Source organism: Colobus angolensis, unplaced genomic scaffold, assembly GCF_000951035.1.
Source record: "Colobus angolensis palliatus isolate OR3802 unplaced genomic scaffold, Cang.pa_1.0 Scaffold150, whole genome shotgun sequence".
In the NCBI taxonomy this organism is placed as follows: Eukaryota; Metazoa; Chordata; class Mammalia; order Primates; family Cercopithecidae; genus Colobus; species Colobus angolensis.
Genome location: NW_012114600.1, coordinates 1,080,582 through 1,106,479, shown reverse-complemented (window position 1 = coordinate 1,106,479; position 25,898 = coordinate 1,080,582). Strand labels below are relative to the sequence as shown.

At 38.4% G+C, this 25,898-nt stretch overlaps 1 protein-coding gene across 1 annotated transcript in view; it reads right to left on the bottom strand.

Annotated features, from left to right (window-relative positions):
- SLC38A1 (solute carrier family 38, member 1) overlaps positions 1-25,898 on the bottom strand; it is an 87,542-nt gene that overhangs the window by 17,951 nt on the left and 43,693 nt on the right. Inside the window, exons 4-11 of the mRNA XM_011936054.1 lie at positions 8,303-8,376; positions 6,781-6,873; positions 6,407-6,488; positions 5,333-5,415; positions 3,791-3,849; positions 3,556-3,672; positions 2,267-2,346; positions 64-164 (exon numbers count right to left, since the gene is read on the bottom strand). Coding sequence (XP_011791444.1) covers positions 64-164; positions 2,267-2,346; positions 3,556-3,672; positions 3,791-3,849; positions 5,333-5,415; positions 6,407-6,488; positions 6,781-6,873; positions 8,303-8,376 — 689 coding nt within the window. The remainder of the gene's footprint in view (positions 1-63; positions 165-2,266; positions 2,347-3,555; positions 3,673-3,790; positions 3,850-5,332; positions 5,416-6,406; positions 6,489-6,780; positions 6,874-8,302; positions 8,377-25,898) is intronic.

Below are 25,898 nucleotides of genomic sequence, written 5' to 3'. Positions count from 1 at the left end.
ACACTGATTTTTACTAATTTGTTTACAAATACTTATATTTATGTACCAGTAGAAATTACTTACCATAGAATGTCAAGTAGCCAAAAATGGCAGTCAGGAAGTACATAACAAACATGGCGAAAAAGGAGATGTTTGAAACCATCTGCATTTTTTTCTGTGATCGGCTAAAAACAAATAAATGTTAAAAATTAAAAATCATATCACTGAATTTAAGTGCCATTGAAGAATACTAATTTAACTTTGCCTCTGTCTGGTTAGGGAAGATCTGAACAGCTGAAATTACCCCTGGCAGTTATGCCAGTTGAAAATAACCTCTCTTACACTGAATTGGTATAGATCCATGGAGATTCACGGAACTACACTCCCGTAAGTGTTCTTCCCCATTCTTTTAAAAGAATATCAAGTTCTCATCGGAAGGGCAGACAGCATTTGTTTTAATATTTGGCCTTGATATTATCTCCACACTAGCTGGACAAAGGAAAACATGCAGAAAAAAATCAGTGCTGTTCTCCTAGCTCCAGAGATTAGCGGCAGAGCTGGAACTTGACCTAAGGTGTTCTGTCTCTAAAGCTGCTGTTTTAGGTTCTGATTTTCCCATTGGGTGGTCTCAGGGATGCACCTGGAAGTCTGCAGGTCTCCAGTGCACCGAGCGCCCAAGAGATCACAGCTGGAATGATGAAGGACTCCATCTCTCAGGTCAAGTTCACTCTGGGGTTGGGATGACCCTCTAAGTTTCTTTAACTGCCCAAACAATTAATATGCAAGACTGGTATTCAATAAATAACAGACCACAGATAGTCATAACATTTGATTATGTCATAACAAGGAATCTGGGATGCCATGTGAGTATGGAAAACAAGAAAAATTAAGAAGAAGGCTGGGCGCGGCGGCTCACGCCTGTAATCCCAGCACTTTGGGAGGACGACGCGGGCGGATCATCTGAGCTCAGGAGTTCAAGACCAGCCTGGGCAACATGGTGAAACTCTGTGTCTACAGAAAATACAAAAGTTAGCTGGGCGTGCGGGCATGTGCCTGTAGTTCCAGCTACCTGAGAGGCTGAGGTGGGAGGATTGCTTGACCTTGGGAAGTTAAGACTGCAGTGAGCTGAGATCATACTATAGCACTATAGCCTGGGTGACAGAGTGAGACTCTGTCTCAAAAAAAAAAAAAAAAGTAAAGAAAAATTGAGAAGTATACACTTGAGAAAATTAAAAGCTAAAACAAAAAGCTGAACCTTTAAAAGATGCCAAAGACAAGGGCAACAAAACATGGATTTCTCTTTCCCGAGGAAAGGCTATCTGCCTTACCATTGCTGAAGAGAGAGACAAAAGACTGGCGGCCAAACAGAGCAGTGGGTGAAATGGGTCCCTGGGTGACATGTCAGACCTTTGTACGTAATTAAAAATATTGTGGCAGGAAAAAAAAAAAAAAAGATGCCAAAGATATATTTAAATTCTCCAAATAGAGGATCACAAACTAGGAGTGATGTATATACACATAGATGTAGATGGTTTAAAATTTAGCCATGTATCAATTAAATATGAAAAAAATGAGTGGATTCAATGCTAAATGACATCAACTTTGTTTCAAAATGGAAATAAATACCAATATTGTCTATCTTTCCTAAGTTTTTAAGATTATGCTATGGTGACTATTTTTATGTTTGATAACCGTAGGCTAAAAGAGAACACATGAAGAAGTTTATAAGCAGGCCTTAATTTTCTCAAAACCAGCAATCAAAAATAAATCAATAAATCCATAGAATTTTCTTAATAGTTAAAAATGAACAGCAATATTCTCTTTTCCTAGTTTGTGGCCTTAACATTGATGTCTTATTGTCTGATTTACTAGCCTTTTCACGCAAACCAACAGGCAATCAGAGACAATGTATTTAGCAGTTTACAGACAAATCTGAAGATTATCACCCACTTGCAAAATACGCATACATAATGGAAAGCAACACAAATACTTAAACTGTCCTCGGTGATACAATATTCGAAAAACCAATTAATGAAAAAGCCCACATGGTTGGCTACTTTTTATGTTTATGATCCCCCAAAATACTGTAAGTTTCTGATTTTTCTTGCTTTCTTGTTTCTTAAAATACAATGCTTGTTTAAGAATGGCAGGATGTGAGTAAATGTTGAAGCTAGGTGATGAATCCACCGATGTTCATTAGGCAAGTCTGTTTATTTTAATTCCATACTTGCCTATTAATGAGGAGATGTAAAACTATTAAGATTAAAAAATTAAACAAATTTCTTACTCTTTAAGCTCACTGTAAATTGGCAGGACTGATGGGTGGCAGACAAATGCAAATGCAATGGTTGGTAAAGCATACACGGTCTATTTGAGAGAAAAGAACAGACATTAGGAAAAACACTTTTACCATAAAAATGACACAGCTCCAGTATTTCTGAGCTCTTTGCATCTGACAGCTCTTCAGAATCCCTGGATTATTCGGTTATTAGGAGGGTTTTGATCTCTAAAATAGAAGCAGCTTTTCTAAGAGAGCTTATCTAGCTCGAGCCATTAGCCACTTGTCACAGAGGGACTTTGGATTTGGCTCACCTACGGCGTATTTTATATACTCCAGGTATACAACACCCCTGTTTATACAGCACGAGCCAGTTACATGGCACTCTTCCTAGGATAGCTCACTGGGTCCCCACAGCAATCCCAAGCAGTAGGCAGACTATGGCTGTTCTCCTGGCTCCCTCCAACAGGTCAGGCGACTGGCCCAGCACTCCCACCTCTAGTTTACTGCTCTTTGCTCTACATCAGGTGCATGGAATCAGACTTAAAAGATATCCTCTGAAAAGAAAATCTGTTTCATATTGCACTACTTTGGCTACATCCTTACAACTAGAGAGAAAGAGAGAGAATCCAATCTATTTAGTTTTCTTAGATAAGGCTCTTTGAAACTCTCAAACTCAATCTAACTTCCTATGCAAAAAGAAGTGAAAACTAGCCTATCTTATGCCATAACTCTGCTGATGCACTATGCCAGGCGTATTCTAACAAAACCTTGTAAGATACAGAATAGAATCCTTATTTTTACTCAAGAGGTTGGGTGACTTGCCTGAGGATTCAAATCCAAGCCTGACTGACTCTATAATCCTCTGTTTCCCATCGGTATCAACAATATTTTAATAGTATGAGAGTCTTTTAAGTGTCAGTTTGTGGTGGCATCTACATTTCAACTGTGCAAGCTGAGGAAGTCTGCAGTATTCCTTTCTGTCATCACCAGAACCAGGGGGCAAAGGATGTTCCTAATCTGTTCTTGAAGCATCACCTAGCACTCTACACAGGAAAAGCTGAGACAATTATCCAGAATGGGATTTTGACAGGAAATGCTTAATGGTAAGAGAGAGTGTAAAATACAATATTTGTATATTTCTCAAGGATCTCTACATAGATGTGTAATCTAGAAGCAATGGTACCATGTATTCTTTTGAGAACTAACACATTCAAAACAGTGCAATTACAAGTATGAGAAATAGAATGCCCTTAATAAAAATGCTCATTTCATCTGCAAAGGATCAGGAAACTTACCTTTGAATTGAAGGTAACATATTTTGGCGTACACATGTCAGCATTTGTTGAATTAGCACTTATTGTTGAATTTAGCTCTGGAACAATGCAGGGAATTTGAAATTTCTTGTAAATAACCTGGTATTAAGAAGTATAGTAGAAGCAGTATGGACTTTAGTAAAGCCAAATAATGAATAATTATTACATGCCATTGTACCATCACAAAACCAAACCAGCCATTTCAATCAGCACTTACCACTATTAGGAAAAAAACCATACAGCTCAAGGAAAATCCACTAGTATAGCCAAGATACCCTTTAAAAAAAGTAAAAAATAAATTATTTCTTTTTTTCCATTTTTTAAAATTTTGGAGCTACCCATCATAAACTGTTATTGTTTCAAAATTCATCACCTCATTTATTTCAATGCATTATTTCAAGCATATTTTAGAGCTCCAATAATAAACATACATGCCCAAGTGAATACAAGATTTATTATTTGACAGTGCTACTTTATTTGGCAAAAAAATGGGGCTCTGAATAAAAACATTATGTGTTTTGATTCCAACTCTCCCTGCACACTAGAGAGCACAGACTCCCAGCATCCAGTGGAAAAGAGCCTTCCAATGTTTGTGTTAGGTCTGTGTTGGTGGACTCTGATGGACTCCTACGGGCAAACCCATCTACTCCTTGATCCCCTCAATAGCTCTTTATTATACACTTACTGTGTGCATACTGAATGTCAGTTATAATACTTTTCTCCCCAGATGAGAGAAAGTAGATGAAGCGAATTTCCAGTGTTAAATTGAGTATCTGGGCATCTTTAGCTAGCTCCCCGTAGAATGCCTAGGCCATCTCCAGTTGCCACCATGACCTCCAGAAAGGTAGAGTTAAGTAGCCTCTCAGGACTGCATTATTTTCAACCCTGGGGAAGAGCTTTTCTCTACTTAACTGAAAAGAGCTACCTCTATAGGTACAGAAAACACAGATGCAGAAACCAGAAAATTAAGTAGTTAAAAAAAAATCTATTTATAAACCTCACAGAACAGCTACAGAGGTCTGATATTTTGATCCAAAACAAAACATAAAACTGAGGCTTATAATTACTGTTTGAAGAACTTTTATCCAAACTTTTGTTTGAATTAGCCCAGAATTAAAGTAAATACATTTTACAGGTTTTTGACTGGATGGCAGTCTGGCCACATTATTCAATGTATGAAATTCCCCTAACATCAGGCATTCTTGTCTTCAAATACAAGCATAAAAACAAGTAGTAGATCAAAGCCAAATAGATATGACTTGGGGATTATCCACCATTTCTGACTTTTGATTTATCTCTCTCACTTCGAAGAGAAATAATTGAGGCTGGCTAGACTCTCTAAATTTATAATACTTGTGGGTATAAATCTAGGCAGCTTTTGGTCTCCATACTAGATTTGAAAATATATTTATCTAAATAATGATGGTAGTTAAGACTTCGTATGAAGAGAATTCCATTTTTTGGACTTTTCTCAGAGTAGCATATAAGTTGTACTATTGAAAATAGCCCTGTCTGCTCTGGCCCCAGAACCTCCCTTCTCCCCTCCACAGCTCAGTAGAGGGATTGTTTAGGAGGTCACATACTGACTATTGTTTTTATGCCATATTAAAGTTGGGACCGATTAATACTTGCAATTTATCATGCACTTAATCTTTGAGCGCATGCAGAGGGGAAGCAGAGGGCAATGCTGTCCATTTTTACTCAGTTTCTGATTCACTTGGGCACTGCAGAATATGATAAAAACAAAATCTGTCCTTACCTAAGTTCTTCAAGAGACACAGAGGGAGAATTATGCCAAAGGTAACTATCACCACCAGAACTCGGCCATCCACGTACCAGGCTCTGAAAGGCATTTCAAGGGTTAGGTTATATTTTTTTAGAAAGTGACTTTTTTCTCCTCCAGCGTAAAATTTCATGATATATATTTTTATTAATTTTTACTATATCCATTAACTTTTAAAATCATTATTCAGATCTTATTCAAACACTTTAACCCAACCACTACTTATTTACTACAGCTTCACTCCCATGTAATGGAAGAAGGAATATTGTTGTTTTTTTTTCTTTCCCATTGGCTAAATGTGGCATTCTTTTGAATTATTTACATGGTTTCAAAACTGAATGCACACATTGTATTCTGTCAGATTACAACTTGTCCTACCAATTATTTAAAGAGAAAGCTCCTTTTTGTTTTGCTGGGCTAGTATCAGCAAGAAACAAGTCACCACAGGTAGGCATTTCTCTCTCCCTGATCCCTTGGATTTAACCTTGAATCCTGAGAACACTAGAAACTCTGGCTTCTATGATTCTCCCTTGAAAGAAAACAGAGAAACTAAGACTGACAAGAACTGTTAAACAAGAGGGAGTCAAAACACAATTGTGCCAAATGTAGCTGCAATATTTTCCAGGGTTATCTACATCTTTAGTGAGGTTGGCTCATGTAAATTTTGCTACCAAAATACTATGTCCCTTCTTTAAGCAAGAGGCTAGGGTCTTAATTTTTTTTTTCATATTCCACTTCTGTGTTAAAAATATTCCATATCTGTTCTATTTCACCAAAACTAGATATAGATTTCAAGCTCTTGGGAAAATGCAGTATCTACTGCTCACAGCATGACAGACAAATCTACTTTTCAAATGTTCATATTCAAATGACTCTCCTACTTTTTTCATTTATATAGCCCCAAAGAAATTTATTGTTGAAACAACAAACAAACAAAAACCAGCCTAGGAAAAACTTTCTGCAATATTCATAAAGCAAGAATTTTGATTTGCCCATATTTAAATTAAAAATATTTTAGTGATATCATTTAAAAAATGGTCTATAACTTACGAAAATGTCTCTTCCTTTCCCATTAGAAACTTTATGGCAGAGGGTAGTTCGTTTTTTACGATGAAGAGGTAGCTCAGCATTGCTGAAGGAAAATAAGAACTTTTTTAGAAAGAAGATACGAAGGCTTACGTTGCAAGCTACGTAAAAAGTTATCAGCCCGTTCTTAGACCAACCGTCAATAAGACACAAAGGCAACTTCAGCTACTCTAGCAGGATTTGTGGCTTTAAATAAGTGACTGCTGTCTCTACTTTACTTTCCCTGTGCCATTTTAGCAATGAGGATGATAACTGCTTGAATTATGTTAAAATTCATGCGGCCGCTTAGCCACCAGAATTAGTTTTAAGTTATGTATAGAAAAGCATGTTCTTTTTACCTCCAGTGTTCTGTAGAGAGGTGGCTCCAAAGATTACGAACTTCCCTGTGGTGCCAAAGACTTGTTCCCCCAGCTTTTCATATACCATGCAGCCTATTTAAAAATCAAATTTGAGAACACAAGAAATGACAGGGTTCAGAAAGTTAAAATAGTCAAGATTTTGTCATTCTACTGACAGTTCCCCAAGGTACTGTGTGCCTTTCTCAAACTCACACAAATAGTCATTTTGGCTTTGCAGGGTTTAAGGTATCCTCATTACAAAACAAACTCTTGACATTTTAAAATGTGAGACACAACCATCATTTCTTCTTTTTCAAGTTGGCTACCAGAGCATTACAATTAACCTATTAGGTCATAAGGCTTATTTTTAACTACCTCTACCTTACAAAGGGGAAATTCCTTCTGTGATCTTTGTCTTCAGGTCTGGTACATACCATTAAAATACATATTTGATTTAAAAAGATCCTAATAGTTGAAACAAAAAGATTCCTTTTGAATTAATGACTGATTAGGCTAATAAGGAATTATCCTAATAACATCCCATCAATGCCTCCATGTTCTAAATGTAGTAACAAGCTTAGACACATTTTAATAACCACTACATACAAAATCTAATCATTCATAAAATGCAGTTCAAATACATGCAACTCATAAAAGAGAGTGGAAGACTAATCTGTCAAAAGCATAATTTGTCTGTAGCAAAATTTGAAAATGTTCAACTAGCTCATCTCAATAAATACTAAAATTCTAAAGTATTGGCTTTTTAAAAAGTGTTTTATTTCTTTATAACTGTTCAGTTCATATTTTCCAAAGGTTCATGGAGTGCAATATGGGGCAGGCTATAATTAAACCTTTGTTTAATTTCTCATAAGACTGGTGTTTAAACTAGTCAATGGTTAGCTCCTCAATTTATTATAAAATGTTCCAGTTAAATGGAGTCATGTATACATAATAATAGCTGGCCAGTGTGGTTTTCGCTAATGTAAAAGTCAAAGAATTACAAACATAATTCAGTGTCCCAGAAATAGAAAATAAACACTTCAGGTATTACACTGCCCAGAGTACTTGAAGTCTCTTCATAGCTTGCTCACTCCCACATTGCCTCAGGAGTAACATTTTCTGCTTGGAATATGCACAAGAGAATGAAAGGTCTTCTTTTAAAACCTTGGAAGCTATAATATAAAAACATGGAATCTTTGTTCTGGATTTATAAAGACCTAAGGAAAAACTGAAGCTTTTAAAATGAAGTCATTTTAAACTAGAAAAACAGGTATATAATTGAGGGTTCACTTTAAGTGACAACATTATTTCCTCATTTTCCATGACAATTTAATTTATATTTTGCTGCAACTGTTTCTCTAGATAAATACTCCCATAGGTCTTCTAATCACTCTAGGTCAAATTAGTCTTTCTTTTTAATAATCAAATGGCTGTACAGAGAGAGAAGATCATTTGCTCCATAATGTCACCATAAAAATAATTCACCCTGGTTTTAACAAAATCAAACATGTCCTCAGCTTACCTGTTTCTTTTGAACAGATCAATAGGAGGTTTATTGAATATATAGACAGCAATGTCACTGAAGTCAAAAGAACCCTAAGGCAAAGAAAATAAATCTTGTTGTAATAACTAGAAAAGAATATATTCTGACATTACAGTTTAGAAGGGCAAAGTTTTATTTGTATAGTTAACACAATTTGTTAATAGTATCCAAATTTTGGAACCTATTAGTCATCCCTGTTTTAAAATCCTCAATAAAAATGTCCTACCAAATAAAGAAGTGCTCATTAGAATCTGAGTAACAGTTCAAATTCTTCATGTAATTCAAAGCCCAAACAGCTCTCTGGGAGCATTTCAGTTGAGATGACTTTAAAACAACAACATGAAAGAAAGCTTTTGTAGTCTATGTTGCACTCTCTGTTACATCCGGGTGAGAAAGTGTGAGAATGGGGTGGTAGGGGCAAAGGGAAAGGCTGGCAGTGACCTTAGGAGAATGACCACCTGACTTTGGGCAACTTGCTTCACATTTCCCATCTCTGGATTCCTTGCCCATAATATAAAGATACAAGCCAAATGATGTCTAGGGTTCTGTTCATCTATCCCTTCGTGGCTATTTTAACATCTATATATTGGGCTAATAATGTAATTTACTTTTTTTGCACCTGGTTCCTCTTAGATGAATAAGCACCCCTTGCTAACTAGTAGGAAAATTTGACAATCAAGTATAATGAAAAGACTTTTTTGAATGATGAACTCATGTTTTTGTTTTAGTACATCTGGCTCATTAGCAAACCCTTCTCAAGGAAAAGTGCAGTTAAAATGATGTGGGAGATTATATAGATCATTTCTGAAACATTTGGTTAAAACAGACATGATAATTGAAAATAAAGCCTATTTATTAAAAAAGAAGAAAAAAAATCCAGTCCCCAAATGAAACCACTCACTTCCTGATGTGGGAAAATATATCCCTAGAACAATACATTACTGCAATTGACTCTACGTTTGAGTCATTAAAAGCAATTGTTTTTCCACCAAGTGCTGTTGAGAGGCACTTGGCACATCATGCCGTTCGCTCTGCGTGGGCTGCTTCCACCTGGCCCTTCCCCCTCCCAGCACACCTGTTGAAGGCTGCTCTAGGCCCCAGCTCATATGCCAACTCCTCAGTCGCCTTCCCTGGCCCCAGGCAGAATGACTGCTCCTCAGCTGTCTATGATCCTACTGCGTTTTGTTTCTCCCACATACGAGGCAGCCATGAGGAGATAAACCGGGTGTACAGAATGGTCAACAGCAGAACAGATGAACTGCCAGAAACTGGCCAGCAAGCAAACGAGGGGCAGGGCTCAGCAGAGGCAAAACAAACACTAGGAGAAGGAACAAAAGACCTAACACTTTGCGTAAAGGCCCAGCTGATCTGCCAATAAAGGGGAATTTAAGTTAAGATATGATTGATAAGGAAGTGCATTCAGATCTGGACTTATTTCCCTAAAATCCTTGAGTGAGGAGGCTGATTGATATGGTTTGGCTGTGTCCCCACCCAAATCTCATCTTGAATTGTAGCTCCCATAATTCCCGGTGGAAGATGATTGAATCATGGGGGCAGTTCCCCCATACTGTTCTTGTGGTAGTGAATAAGTCTCACAAGATCTGATGGTTTCTTTTAATAAGGGGAAACCCCTTTTGCTTGTCTCTCAATTCTCTCTCATCTGTGGGCAAGTAAGATGTGCCATTAGCCTTCTGCCATAATTGTGAGGCCTCCCCAGCCACGTGGAACTGTGAGTCTGTTAAACCTCTTTTTCTTTATAAATTACCCAGTCTCAGGAATGTCTTTATCGGGAGCATGAAAATGGACTAATACACTGATTAAGAGGGTAGGTCACTTATTATCTCTTCAGGTTGAGGGATGTGAGAAACAGAGAGCAAGCATTTATTAACCAACCCAGTAGTTCTGAGATATGTAATGGAACAGGATTTGATATGCTCTGTCACAGAGTAAGATACAGGACCTAATTGTGGCATGATTTTTTCTTTTTCCATCAAGTAAGATAAGCAATATTTATGTCAAAGAAGCAAGCTTTGGGTTTCCTGCAGAGTTCATTCATGTTTTCAGGGACACAACACTAAGTAGCCACTTCTACATGAACATGTGACAGGCCCTAGAGGACTTCCGTGTGGCACAGAAGAGTGCAGGCTTCCTAGCGGGGATAAAATAAGTGATATCTTAGGATGAGCCAGATGCTATTTGGGAGTGACCATGTGCCCTATTGGGTCTACTCTGCTGGGACCAAAGGTGACCAAAGGGATTTTCTCATGGGCCCAAGGCTAATGTATAAAGAGTATGACCTTGTAGGAACTATCTATGTGCCTAGCAGGAGGGGATAATTATGAATATTTACCTAATGATTTACAAAAGGCCCTAACCCTGGAGAACTCGGTATTTATTAGCAAAAGAAACATTCTAAGGAAACACTTGCTGTGTTCCCTCAGTCAGTAGCCCCCGCAACCACATGGTTCTTGCACATGGCTGTGTCTTAACACAATCTATGTGTTGAATCTCTTTGTAGGTGATGCTTGTGGCATCTGGCCCTTTGAGCACTATAAACTGCTATACCCCCTTTTCAAGTAGGAGAAAAGTGTTGATTAGGGAAGAGTTTAGTAGTGTTCACTTATCTTCCTCACCCCACTTAAACACAACAGAATGAGGTGCTCCCACAGTGATGCAAACAACCCCCTCCCATGTTTAAGAGACACAACATTGCACCTCAGAGTACTCAGAGTCTGACAGTTTTGCCTTTAACTGTCTGATCTGCAAAGACTCTCTCCTTAGTCCTTTCCCAAATGTAGATCTTCTCTTCTAAGACTGAAAACTACTATAAAGGAAAACCCCCTTTTCTATCAGATCACTAAGAGGCAAACTATAAAAGTAAAATTCTAAGAATACTTTAGCCTATACCAGAATCTGGCATTAATAGGATTAAAATTTAGAAAGTTTGCCTCCTTGTTCAGATTCTTAGAAAGAAGGACTATGTTGTCTAGTTGACTCTAATAGATCCTAGACAGGGTTAGAAAAATCAAATCATAGATGTCTTGAGACACAGAAACCATGACACCTAAGAGAAAGACGAAAGAGGAATAACCGGACAGAATGTATTGACTTGTTTGAACACTTCTGTTTAGAGCATGATTATGCCCCTAATTGTCCAGGTAGATATCTGTACATATAATTATGGTTTCCTGGAAGAGAAACACATGCTGGGATTCCTGTGCTAACACAGAGGAACACAAGTGATTCCTTTTAAAAATTTCATCTGGATGTAATTTAAGCTTCAACATTGTTAACCACCGACCACAAGTATTAATATGGCTGGGACAAAAACCAGTTGCTAAAAAAGGCGTACTTATATGGGGACTACAGCTCAGTGATTGATAATAGGGCTGCCAAGGTGTTGATATTTCAGACTTATGTTCATCTTTGAGGGGAAAATCTAGAGCATGTAACTGTACATGGGTCGTGGGGAAGGGGTGGCAAGACAGTTAGAATTGCAAAGAATGTGGTCAGGAACCTTCAAGAGTCCTTGTGTCAGCAACATTATGAAAGATGTGGTGCAGGACATTCTAGTAGATTTTTGAGTCTCCTGAGAAGAAACTTAGAATTTTAGACTCCTGAAGCAGGGAGAGACTTTCAGAGAGGACCTAGTCCAGCACAGGGTTTTCACCCAGGACAGGAAACCCTTATACTCCATGCCAACACACAGGCATCCAGGTCTACAAAGTGTCTTTTAAAAGGGGACATATTATACAACCCATTCTGTTTCTGAAAAGTTCCTTGCATGGAACTGAGGCTCAGCTGAAATCACTGTTGCTACTTCTATCCTTGGGTCCTCATTTTACCTTCTGGACCTATTTGAATCTACTTGAAATCTAACACCTCTCCTACCTAACAGTCCTGAGGGTGCTCATTTTAAGATTGTGCTCTTTAACTCAAACATCTTTAATTCTTTGAACTGTTCATCATGTGATGAAGTGTTTGGGCTGTTTACATCTCAGCGATGGTCCAGTTCCTCAACCATCCTTTTTAAAGGCTATGTGCTGAGATGAACACAATGCTATAACATCAGATTTGGTCCAAACAGTGCAAAGCATGATAGGATTTTGAAATTCTTTGAGTCGGATATCTTTCTTCTTTCAAGACGATCTATTTTGGAATTCATTTTTATGGTAACCACACACTTTTCATTCTTTTTGAGCTTCTGGTGTGAATGCTACTAGACTGTCTTCCTAATTCTATCTTGTGTACTTTTTTTGTTTGTTTTTGAAGCTAAGTGCAAGACCTATATTTGTTTTCATTACATTTTATCTTTCAAGTCTCATGATCTCTTCTTAAATTGTTGATCCTTTTTACTTATATATTAACCACTGCATCTAACTTCATATCTTAAGTGTACCTTCATCCAAGTCACTGGTATCAACTGTGAATAGAACAAGACCATCTGGAAATGGCCCATTGTCCAGTCAACTGCTTGAAGCCTGGAAGTTGACCTCATCTCTCACCCATTCCCTCATCCTTTATATCTAGTTCATTGGCAAGTGCCCTATCATTTCTACCTCCAAAATTTATCCCAAATCCACAGGCATTTTGTTCCCATCTCCACTCTAGTGTCAGCCATTATCTTTAATTTCTGGATAACTGTGATCATCTTTACTTGTCTCCCTTTACTTGTCTCCTCACATCCATCTTCCACCCAGCAGCCAGAGTAATCTTTTTATTTTATTGTGTTATTATGTGTCTCCATCACTAGATTGTAAGACAGACCATGACAGTTTAATTCACCTATTTACATTCAACATCAAACACACACATAACAGAGTCTTCACTGAGAATCAATGAATTTACAAACATTAGAATCTCATTGGCAAGTTATGTGAGATTATGCCAAACATCTTAACTAAAATCAAGTCTCCCTCTATGAAGATAGTCCTGTGATCTACTTAGCTCACCTTATCTCAAAAGATGATACTAGTTTAGTGACTATTCAGAAAAACTCTGTTGGTCTCTACAGAACAATGTTTTCTGCAGTCATTGCACATAAACAAGCCATTTAATAATTTTCTCTACACTATTTCTTGGCATCTACTTTTTGCCATTTTTGAAAGTTGGGATTAAATTAGCCTATTTCTAATCCTCTGGGGATACTCTTGCTTTCCATGATTTTTAAAAAGATTTCTGATAGTGTCTTAGACAAAGTGGCATGAGGAAAAACAGAAAAAAAGAAAAAGATTTCTGACAGTGGTCCTAGATATATTTACTCTTTTTGCTGCAAGAAAATTTTGACTCATCTTTTAAACAATGAACATCTAAACGTCTATTGAAGAAACGTTATTTGTCAATGTTTTGAATCATATTAACAGAATTGTAATTATTTGGTCTTCCATAATTTACCCAAAGATTGTATGAATAATGTTATTATTATTTTCATATTTAAAAGTACCATATGCTAATAAAGTGGAAAGCTGTGACAACAAATAAAACCAAAACATTTAATGTGATTGAAATGTTTTATACCGTGATTGTGGTGGTGATTTCACAACTGTATTTGGGTAAACTTAACAAATCTCACCCTTTAAATTGGGAAATTTTATTGTATATAAAGTATATCCCCAAACAAACAAATAAACAAAAAACAACCAACAAACAAAAACCAACCTCAGGACACTTTAAGGGAGACAAGACTGTATTTTAAAAGCCTAGCTACACAGCAACAAATCATATGACATCCTCCCAACACAGCATCAGAGCCTTTGGTAGGAGTGGAGGTAAAACAGCCGTCACTGCTTCAGATCCAGAAATAGCTCAGATGGGGGTGTTTGGGGCTGCTGTGCAGCTGAGTGCTTTCAACTCCTCCAGGACCCATTCCTCCCCCAAAGAAGAGGGAACCGTTACCAGCAGCCCTCCCTAGCATGACTCTCCCTTGCAAAGTTGAAAGCAGCTATTCTCAAACTTTAACGTGTGTGCGAATTAGGATCTCGTTAAAATGGATCAAGTCATGGGTCAGGACCTGAGATTCAGCATTTCTAACAAGCTGCCAGATGCTGCTGCTGCTACTGGTCCATGACCTCCCTGGAAGCAGCAAGGCTGAAAGCGCTGAGTTCTGGCCATGTGGCGTATACATCCCAGTTCTTTCTGTTTCTCAGTCCACTGTGCTTTGTGCATCATCTGCCACACTGTCTGTGGTAAGGTGTTGTGCCAACACTGCAGCTCAGTTACCTGTAAACACAGACCCCACGGCTACCCAGGTAAGGTGGCAGTGAAGAAATCACTTACAGCTGAATCATTCTCATTGCTGTGTGATGCTGACTAGCTTCCAGTGTGAAAAGTAAGGTCTCGTCTACTTCCTTTGGCTGACTTCCTCAAGCATTACTTTTTTTTTTTTTTCCCTTGAGACAGAGTCTCGCTCTGTCACCCAGGCTGGAATGCAGTGGTGCAATATTGGCTCACTGCAACCTCTGCCTGCCAGGTTCAAGCAATTCTTCCTCAGTCTCCTGAGTAGCTGGGATTACAGGTACGTGCCACCACACCTGGCTAATTTTTGTATTTTTTTAGTAGAGAGGGGTTTCACCATATTGGCCAGGATGATCTCGAACTCCTGACCTCAGGTGATCCACCCACCTCAAGCATTATTTGCTTCAGCAGGAAATATATTTAAATATTATTTTCAACCTCACCTCCTCCATGTTTCACTCCTTCCAAAAGGGATCTGAGGCTTACTAAAATATGTAATTCTTCCTCTTCTAAATCCAGTTAGAAGCATAAAACTTTTACTATCCTCAATTAAATAAGCAGGCTAGTACATATAAAAACTCCTTGAGCTGGGGTAAAAGTGGTCTTTATTACTAGTCCTCCTTTGATCTATCACTGTCTTCTGTTAACCCACAGCCCTCAATCCAAAACTTTCAGACATGCTGCTGGTTGAGGCAGAGTATTTACAAGAAAAATTTAGAATCCAGGACAAGAAACTCAGACAAACCATAGGAAATGCATCAGTTCTGGGCTAGTTTAACTATCTTTCTCCACTCCTCTCTGCTGTTGCTGGCCTCTCCCTCACCCTCTTCTACATCTTACTTCCTGTCTACCTTCTCAAGGGTCTCAACCCTCCTGCATCTTCACCCTGCACTTTCCTGTTCATCTTTCATCTCCACCAACTCTCCCTGCTTCTCCATCCCACCCCCAATTATTCTAGGGGAAATACCTGTATAAAGATTTGAAAACACTGTTGAAGAGACTAGAACACTAGCTGAAAATGATGGAGGGGTTGGACAGTGGGGAGGACCCAACTGAGAATGGAGACCAAGAATTTGGTGTCGTTCTGTCTATGCGGTTGGAAAGCTCAGCTTCAGGGGTTTTCCAGGCCAGTGTGACAGCCAGCCAGTGGAAACAGGAAGTAGGGCATGAGTAGAAGATTTAAATGAGGGACCAGAGGCTCTCAGTGAGGCTCAAGGACAGGAATAGTGGTTTCTGGCCCAGGGAAGCAATGCCAATGGGAGACTTAAGGGGTGAGGAAAGAGACACAGAAGAAGAATCCTGGCCGGGCGTGGTGGCTCACACCTGTAATTCCAGCACTTTGGGAGGCCGAGATGGGTAGATTGCCTGAGCTCAGGAGTTCGCAACCAGCTTGGATAACATGGTGAAACCCCGTATCTACATATCTACTAAAATACAAAAAAATGAGCCGGGTTTGGCGGCCTGTGCCTGTAGTCCCAGCTACTCAGGAGGCTGAGGCAGGAGAATGGCGTGAACCAGGGAGGCAGAGGTTGCAGTGAGCTGAGATTATGTCACTGCACTGCAGCCTGGGCGACAGAGTGAGACACCATCTCAAAAAAAAAAAAAAAAAAATCTTTTGTTTAATGAGAGCTCAGATGGAAAGAGGCAGGCCCAAAAGCGAAGAGAGGGGGACAAGGTGTTCTGAGTCCCTAAATTCATATGAAAATGTTGAATAGTTTGAAAAATTCAAAATGATCTTTCATATGAAAATGGGTTTTGTCAAGCTCTTTAATTTACCTTAAGGTATTCAATATAATTAATAAAACACTTTACTGATCATTAATAATATCAAATGTTGGGGTATTCACTATATGTCAGGCCCATTCTATGCACTTTTTAAAATGTTTCACTTATGAGTAGTACTATTACTATCCTTATTTCACAGATAAGGTAAATAAGGTAACTAGGGAGGTTACATATTTTGTCTAAGGTCACACAGCTAGTGTCAGAGCACTCAAACCCTGGTAGTATGACTCCAAAGTCCCTACCCATCACGTTGCATTGTCTGTTAAAGTCAAACATCTAGAGAGGAATAACACTGTAAAAAATAAGACCTAAACACAAAACAAAAACCTTAGAATGAAATACGTTGCATTGTTAATAGAGCTTGTCTAAGGTGAGCCTGAACACTCTGAACAGGGAGACTTTGAGTGATTTCTTTATACTTTATTTCATTTATTTTATGCATTTTCAAAATGGTTTAATGATTATCTTAGTTTTACAATAAAAATATAAAGAACTTTTCAAGTGACCATATTATTATTTTAACCCCTTTTTAGGGGAGAGTTGCATTTGTTTAAGTACCAAGCTCATTAATATAGTCCCTGTTTGATTAAGGAGATCACAAAACACTTACAGAAAAGAGTAGATAATTATTCAGTCCCAAAGTGGATTTCTTAGTCACTAAATTCTGATCAAATTTCAAAATTCTGAGGGTCAGAAGACCAGCACACGGTGACTTTGTAGCATGTGATCATGTATAATGCTTACAAATTAGATTAGGGAATTAAATGGGTGGTTTTAAAAGGCCAGGCAGGAAACAGGTGGAGACCAATTATTTGTACAGTTCATTCCATTTCTTTCCTTGTAGGTAAATCTAAGTTTTGTGGCGCAAAGCTTCTCTTAAACTAGCCTCACTGTCAGTTAGGTATTTTGTTTTGTCTAGAAAAAGAAATATGCATTGCTGATGGCCAATTCAAATAGCATCTAATATAATCCTAAAAAGAAAGAGGAATCTAAAAGAAGTATGCCGGTAAAAATAGAATTTTAGTTTAGTTGGTTCTTTGTAAAAAAGTTAGAGACAGGTCTGAGCTTAAATGAGGATGTTGTACCAGTAAGAAAGAGAGCCATGTACCACTACCACTTCCTGTTTTTAACCTATAGTGGGTAGAGGGTTGTGGGTTTTGTGGGTGCTCCATTTATAACTCTTGACACTCTTGATGTGTCCTTGTTCCTCTTTCACCATTCCATAAGGACAAGTCATTTCCCTTCTCCTCAAACCTAAATCCTTACTCTTTATCATACTCTAAAGATGTTAACTCTTGAGTCACAGAAAAACCCCATGTGACTTGAAATAAAGGAATATGCTGTTCTCAATGGGACTTTTGTTCCAGTAGAAAGGTGGATTGGGGGTTTCATTCATATTTTCCCATTCTGTTTTTGTGGTAACAAAGCACATTTAAGGAGAAACAGGAGGCTTAAGAGGGGCACCCAATAGACTTGTTGCTCTCCTCTCCACAGATATCAGTCATCTTGGGCAAGTTACTCAACCTCTCTGTTAATTTTAGTTTTGTAATCGCCCAGTGGGTTCACCTTGCCTGCTGCCTAGACAGAACCAATTTATCGAGAGACGGGAATTGCAAAGGAGAAAGAGTAATTCACACAGAGCCAGCTGTGCAGGAGACTGGAGTTTTATTGTTACTCAAATCAGTCGCCCAGAGCATTCGCAGATCAGAGTTCTTAAAGATAATTTGGCGGCTAGGGGCTTGGGAAGTGGGGAGTGATGATTGGTTAGGTTGGATGTGAAATCATAGGGGGTTGAAGTGAGATTTTCTTGCTGTCTTCTGTTCCTGGGTGTGACGGCAGAACTGGTTGGGCCAGATTACCAGTCTGGGTGGTGTCAGCTGATCCACTGAGCACAACTCTGCAAAATCTCTCAAGCACTGAGCTTAGGTTTCACAATAGTGATGTTACCCCCAGAAGCAATTTGGGGCGGTTCAGACTCTTGGAGTCAGAGGCTGCATGACTCCTAAACTGTAATTTTTAACCGTGTAGTTAATTTGTTAGTCCTGCAAAGGCAGACTGGACCCCAGGCAAGAAGGGGGTCTTTTTGGAAAAGGGCTGTTGCCAATTTTGTTTCAGAGTCAAACCATGAACTGAATTCCTTCCCAAAGTTAGTTCGGCCTATGCCCAGGAATGAACAAGGACAGCTTAAGGGTTAAAGCAAGATAGAGTCGGTTAGGTCTGATTTCTTTCACTGTCATAATTTCCTCAGTTATGATTTTGCAAAGGCGGTTTCAGTTTCTTTATCTATAAAATAGGGGTGATTAACAGGGTTGTTATAAAGATCTGATGGAACAATGTACACTTTATAACTATCTTTTCTTTTTTAGAGTCCTTTATAAAATTTAAAGTCATCAATCTTACCTAGCCAGCCACACAAAAGGAGGCTGCGGGTGGCTTTGGTCTGCAGGCTGTCCCTTGCTGACCCCTGATATAGATGTAGATCTTTGATATCATGCGCCTGACATAAGGTAAAGTCTGTGGCCAGAGAACAAAGCAAAACTAACTGGCCCACAAAGTAGCAGTTTTCCAATTAAACCAACTACCACTCCATGAGTAATAAAAGTTCAAGCTAACCTTGAAAATCCAGCCCTCTGCACCATACTTAACCTGCTCTACTGTGCTAACACACACCTGGCTTACTGTAAGCCAGACGAGGAAAGGCATTCTACAAATCATGAGGTGGATAATGCTGTCAAACCATAGCCAGTATAGTTAAGTTGTCTGTTGCAGGCTAAGAAAAATACACTGTACCAAAACAGAGGTCACACTGTTGTCCCTGGATAGGACCAAGGCACCTGATGCAATTCAGCATAAATGGGATTGAGTGAACTCAGGGTGTACGCTCTTGTGTGTGCGCATGTGTGCATGCGTGCGCGCGCACACACACACACCCTACTTTTCTGGGGCCAAGAGAATTGAATTCTTGGAAGCCCCTTATCCGATGCATCACAGATGACTCATAAACTAGCAATAGCTGCTCAGCTTCTAAAAACAATGGGTGGGACTCATCTCCTACGCATCTACGCATGCCAACTATTTCTGTTTACAAAATAGGCACTCATTGTTAGCGCAACACTAACCACTTTCCCATTTCCCTATTTCTGAAAAGCTTCTTAATCCAGTGGATTTCAATAGAGTTCAATGACACTGCCACTGTCCCTTTTCCATTATTTCAAATGTTGGCAAGCCTGAATGTGCCATTTCTCCCTCTCCCGGGTTATTACTCCCAGACAACAGACTCTGAGGCCAACGATTTTTGTTGCCAGCCAAAGGACAATTTTCTCTTCAAATCATTTCTAAGGAACCGTGACTATAACTCAAAGAATTCTAAAAACAAGAAACTGATTGGCAAGAGGAAAGATGAATGTGACTAGCCCCGTGGACCTCCTAGGATCATCCGGAAGAGCAGGGTTTCCTTATTGACTTCCTCTTAACTGCTCTGTCTTTAGATCACAAGGTCTGGTTTGGTATTTCCTAAGGAGGCAAAGAACTGCTCACTTAGGAATGCACAGAGGAGATGACTTACCATTTATAAGGAAAAACTTGATAAACAGCACACAGACCATCTTCGTTGCCACTGAGAGCAAAATTATTATCTTGGCAGGTGTCATTCAAACTGTTTGGCATATGTATAAAGTAATAAAGCAATGATAGCTTAAGAATAGGCCCAGTTTGTATAAAGGTATGCTGCAATCTCACTGCAACTTAGTAGAATTTGCTAAAAAATATTTAGAGACATCAGAAAGTGATGCTGGTGCAGTTGGTTAAGAATATGATTCTCCTGATAGAATGAGAAGACTATTTTTTGCGATGGGATAATAAAGATCAAATTCCTATAATATATGAGCAAGGACTTAGGGCAATGTGCTGATGGATCTATAGTTCTAATTCTATTTCTATTTGCTCTTTATGTAGGCTCAATTGTAAAACACTAAATTTAAAGAGAGAAGGAACCTGGTAGTCTGATCTCAGTTTACACAGACCCTTATATTTTTAGACTTATCCTTACTGGAAGGGGTACTTACTGGTTTGTTTGTAAACATGGATCATAGACAATACAATGGTGCATTGTTTTGCTGGTAGGATAATTACAAATGGCCCACAAAGGCAAGTATTGAGAGACAGACAGAGAGACAGGGAAGGAGAGAGGGCCAGAGAATTCACCTACAATTAAGTAAACAATCCACCAAAGTGAAGGTAATTGCTGTAACTGACAATGACAATTACTGTCCTCTTCCCAAATAGCAATTTAACAACAAATGCCCTTTTGCAATACTAACTTCATCTAGTATTTCTTAGTAGTCTCAGAACTATTTTGAATTTTCAAATGAAGGAGGCATTCCTAGGAAAGTAGACAATGAGCAGCCAGTCCCATGCTGACTGTGATTATTATCAGCACATCTCCACAGCCTACTAAAATTTTGAGGGTGAACTAAATCTTTCAGTTGATGTTTTTCCTCTCTGATAAATTCATAACAATAATGAGAGCCACTGTTTTGCCCTAAAGCCTTGTTTCTGGTTTTGCAAAATCTAATTCTTACATATCCATTCACTCATTTCAGTAAAACTTCGCTGAGAAGCAGCTACATGCAAATGCTGTTCTAGAACTTGTTAGGGGGAGGAGGATGATTTCAACAAGGAAGAATTTGGCATTAATCCTGCCCTTGTAGGGCTCAGCGTTCAATAGGGAAGGTAAAATGTATGCCTAAATAATGGAAGTGATACTTACTATTAGAAAGATACAAATTACACCAAAAAGGAAAGGAAGAGAGACCTCCCTTCCACCTGGGAGGATCAGACAACCAGTTTTGGAGGAGATAACATCCGATCTAGGTCTTCCAGGACCATGAGGATTCAGAAGACAGAAATGAGACAGGGTAGGGGTGGGCTGGTGGAAAGACCGAGGTAAGGGTTTCAAGGCAGACAGCTTGTACAGAAAAGGGAAGGTTAGTGTGGCAGAAGCCGAGGTCATCTGAAGGGAGAAGAGATTGAAAATACAGTCTGGAACAAGTGGTACAGCATTGACAGAGTCCTCATTCTAGCTTCATGGGCTAACTATCTACATCAAAAATATATTTTCTCTCTCAAGTTTTTAGTAGGCAAGAGGAAAAGGAGAAAGTCTTATTGCACTGGTGTTAAGTTCTTCAAAAAAACCAATTTTTTCAACTAGCTTTTTTTCCTCTAAAAGCATGTTAAAAATAAATTTAAAGACTCTGAACTTTCCATCTCCACTCCACCTCTAGACCCTTTCTCACTCTCCAGAAGTAACCACTGTCAACAGTTATCTTGTGTACCCTCCCCAAATATTCTGAGCAATATAATGTATACATATAGACACACCCTCCTTCCATGCTCACTTCCACCCAATATTCAGTTTGTAATCATGTAATAGTACTGTGTTACACACTATTAATAATACTATGCTACACAGTAACATAGTGTTACACACTATGTTCCCAGTTACAACGTAGGAGATTTTTCCTCACCTGCCCATATAAGTCTATTTTACTCTTTTAAGTAGTAGTCTAATACTCTATTTTATGAAAGTACCATGATTATTTAACAAGTTTCCTAGGGTTAGACTTGGTATTATTTGATTTTGCTATTACTTGGTGTTTAATTCTGAGTTAAAAAATGTTTAGTTACTTCTGTCAGGAGTTCAAGGACTCCTGAAAACAATGGGAAATCTTAAATTGCACATGCAGGAACCCACATGACAAATATGAAGCAGCTGAGAGATTTATCGGTTTCACAATACGCCTTAGGCATACATTTTACTTGTGAACAGGAACCTGACATTCTCAGTCTACAGTTTGGTACACTTGATATTGCCAAGCTGTTTTCATGCCAATAAAGAGGGTGGTTATTGGTGGAACACTAGCAAGATAATTCAGGAACACTGGCTGATTTTATACGGTGATTTTAAAAGTACATTATATTGGAAAGTAAAAGGTAAGTACTAACTTGCAAGCATCCATTGATAAGAATAACGTTTTTCTCAAGTTGTAGAGTAATAATGCAACTTTGGTGTCTGAAGAAGGCATCACCAAAGGTGGTACAGTGTTTTAGATCATGCTGGCTCTGGAGTCAAGCAAGTCTGGATGGGATGCTGACTCCCCTGCTTTCTAATGTGTGATCACAGGTAAGTTATTAAGACTCAGTTACTTTACCTGTAAAATGGGGCTAATACCTACCTCATAATGTTGTTGGTGGGGATTAAGATAGTGTAGCATATATAGATACTGTTCAATAAATGTTAGCCATTATTTAGTGACTACCTAATACTAACTGTAGTATTTTAACAAATACCTACAGTATGTACTATGCACCACACACTACTATCACTCTCTCCATCTCTCTTTCTCTCTCACATTCACACACACACACACACACACCATGCATGTATTCCTCCTAGCAGCTCTATGCGTTGGTACTAATAAAAGTCTTCTTGCATACCACTTTTCAAAGTCTGTTTTTAGACAAATTATCTTTTTCATTCCCACAAACACAGCACAAATGAGTTGGAAAATGGAAAACAAGAATCCAAAAGGTCTGGTATTATAATCAACCAAATAAAATTTAAACTATTGTTTTACACACATTGTACTTTTGTTTCACAATTAACATTTCAAAGAGATTGTTCACAAACTCAGTGTTAATAATAAACTGATATCTCAGAAGTGTTGTGAATTCTACTTTCATTTTTCATGGTTTTCAACTTAAGGTCTACATTATTAAAATAAAAAAATACATGCTAAGAAGTTATGGAAAAATAAAAAGCATTTATTGCTTTATCAGATTCTGTGTAGTGTAATAAATGTCACACTTACCTAGTACTATGAGATGTGTTCTAGAGATTAATTTCCTATAAAATGTATGCCTTTAATAGAAATCTCTAGAAAATGTAACAAAATGTAACAAAACAAAACCTACCATTCTTCCATGTCAATATTGAGTTTTAATCCCTACTTCTGCTATGCTGGAGTTATGGGTAAGACTCAGATAAAGAGGAAGTTATGGTGGCAGGAAATTCCTTTAGCATCTATTATCTTTTATTTGGGTCCTCACTCCTAGGAAAACAGCTCAACAGGTACTCTTTACCCTGAGGTACTTATGCCTCAGTACATCCCTGGCTTGCAGCCTCAGGGTCCAGCCCCACTTTGTCCCCCATAGAGAATATATACCTGCAGAGCTATGATAAATTGAGAGTCCTCACCAGCATCCTCAGAATTCAGAGAAATGCAAAATCCAGCACCACTCTTACAACAGGACAGGACTCACTGAATCTAACTGAATTAGAGTGTGTTAAACAGGGATGACAGCCATTATGGATAGGTTTTTAAAAACATGAGCCACAGACTCATCCAAGAAAAAGAAATCACACCAACAAGTTTCCAGATGACTGCAGAGAAGACTCCACACCCAGCCTCAGGGAGACACCAAGGAGCCTTCCTAGCTGCTGGTCCAAAGAAGCCTGGACAGTCTTGGACTCCTTTCCTGTGTTGGCCAATGTGAGTCTGGAATGGAGCCCTGTACCAGATGGAATATCTTGATCCTGCCAACTGCTTCTTGGCTTTGAGCAGCTGTAGGCGCAGCTGGTTTTACAACAGTCACAGAGTGAGTCCTTGTCCTGAGGTAGTAGAGTTCTAAGTTTAGTGAGAAACTTAAAGTTTGAGTCTCTGTACAACTACCTTCATGAGATTTAGCCTGAAGACTTGGTGTATTGCGCTTGTTATCCATGCATCTTACAAATAACTAAATGATCTATAATAGTTTCATCCAGGAAACATCTTCCTTCAACTACAAAAGCAAATTTTTACAATTTCCCGCTTTAATCAGACACTAAAGTGTCATGAGATAGGGGATCAATTATCCCTCAGCCAGTATAGTTAAAAATCAATTGAATTCTAGGAATAGTAGATTGAATACAAGAACTTACTCCCTCTTCCTTGATATCCAGTAAAAATATTTTTTTAAGGCATAAAGCTGCTAGGATAAAATATAACAACAGTAGACAATAATGAAATTTTGAATGCTGGAAAGCAGACAGACCTGAACCAGAAATCGGCAGTGGAAAAAGCCAAGACTAACTCAGTTTACCTCTCAGAATCTCTAAAAGGCACTGCTGGCATGATCGAAAGTTGGGGATAATGAAAGGGGTGAGCTAAAATAGTGAGGATCTGTTGAACTTTTTTCAAGAAATAGCTAGATTCCCCAGACCAGGTCCTACTCCATAAAGCTGAATGGTTGGTCCTCTCCCATCCTGACAACAATCTGAATATATGTTCTCTGGAAAGTATACAATATATGTTTCTAGGTGAGAGACAAGGCACAATTTGTGGGGAAGAGGCATACTCTAATGAAAATTTGGAACTGAGTGAACACATGCCTGTTGGGATAATTATTCCAGCCCTTTCCCCCTACTTGGTTCCCAGAAAGATGGTGGTGAGGTCAAGGCCCCCAGAACATGGGATTGGAAGCTGTTCTCTGGGTGATCTGAACAGCCAAAGAAGAGGGTCCTAGACAAACTGACCCTGGTGGTTCCCAAGTAAAGGGCTCGAGAGCATCTTAAGTGAAGCTGTTGCGAACAAGCCCCACTCATGTGTCCCAGGCTCAAATCAGCCTTGTTTTCCCCCCATTCTTGAAGATAGCAGATAAAGAGGAATTATCTGACATCTCAGCGAAGAGTCTAAGGTGAAAGACCCCAAAACAAACAAAAATCAGCTTGTACCTCAGGGACACAAACAGCAAAATCCAGATTGTGGAAAACTTTACACAAATGGCCCAGTTTCTTAAATAAATGGCACAGAAGAGAAGGACAGAAATGGGAAAATATAAATTAAAAGTCTTAAAACACACATATCAACCAATTGCACTGTATGAACCTTATTTGAGTACTGATTTGAACAACTCAAATGTTTACAAACATAACACAATCAAAGCAATTTGAATACTGATTGTATATGTGATGATATTAGGGAACTGTTGTCGACTTGTTTCTAGGGATGACATATTGAGTTAAAAGAGTCCTTATATTTTAGCGATATATACTAAAATATTTAGAGATGAAATAATAAAATAGCTGAGATTTGCTTCAAGACAATCTTGGTGGGGGATTGACTAAAACAACCATCCATAGAAGGAATGAAACATAAAAATCTTTTTCTACTATTCTCTCTACTTTACTTTTTAAATTTTTCATAATGCAGAAAAAAACTATCATTAGAATCCTCAGAGAAGATATTGAAATCATGAAACAGAACCAAAATAATATTAAAAGGAAACATTCTTAGAGTTTTTAAGCTCCTATAAATAAAAAATAATAACAGAAATAAAACATTCAATAAAGAGGGGAAAAATTGAGGACATATCCCAAAAATTACAGTGAAACATTATAAAAATGAAAATAAAGGAAAGATTAAAAAACTAGAGGGCTAGTCTAGAAGGTCCAAAATCTGGGGGTAATAGGAATTCATCAACACAAAAATTCCCCAAACTGAAGGCCATGGATTTCTTT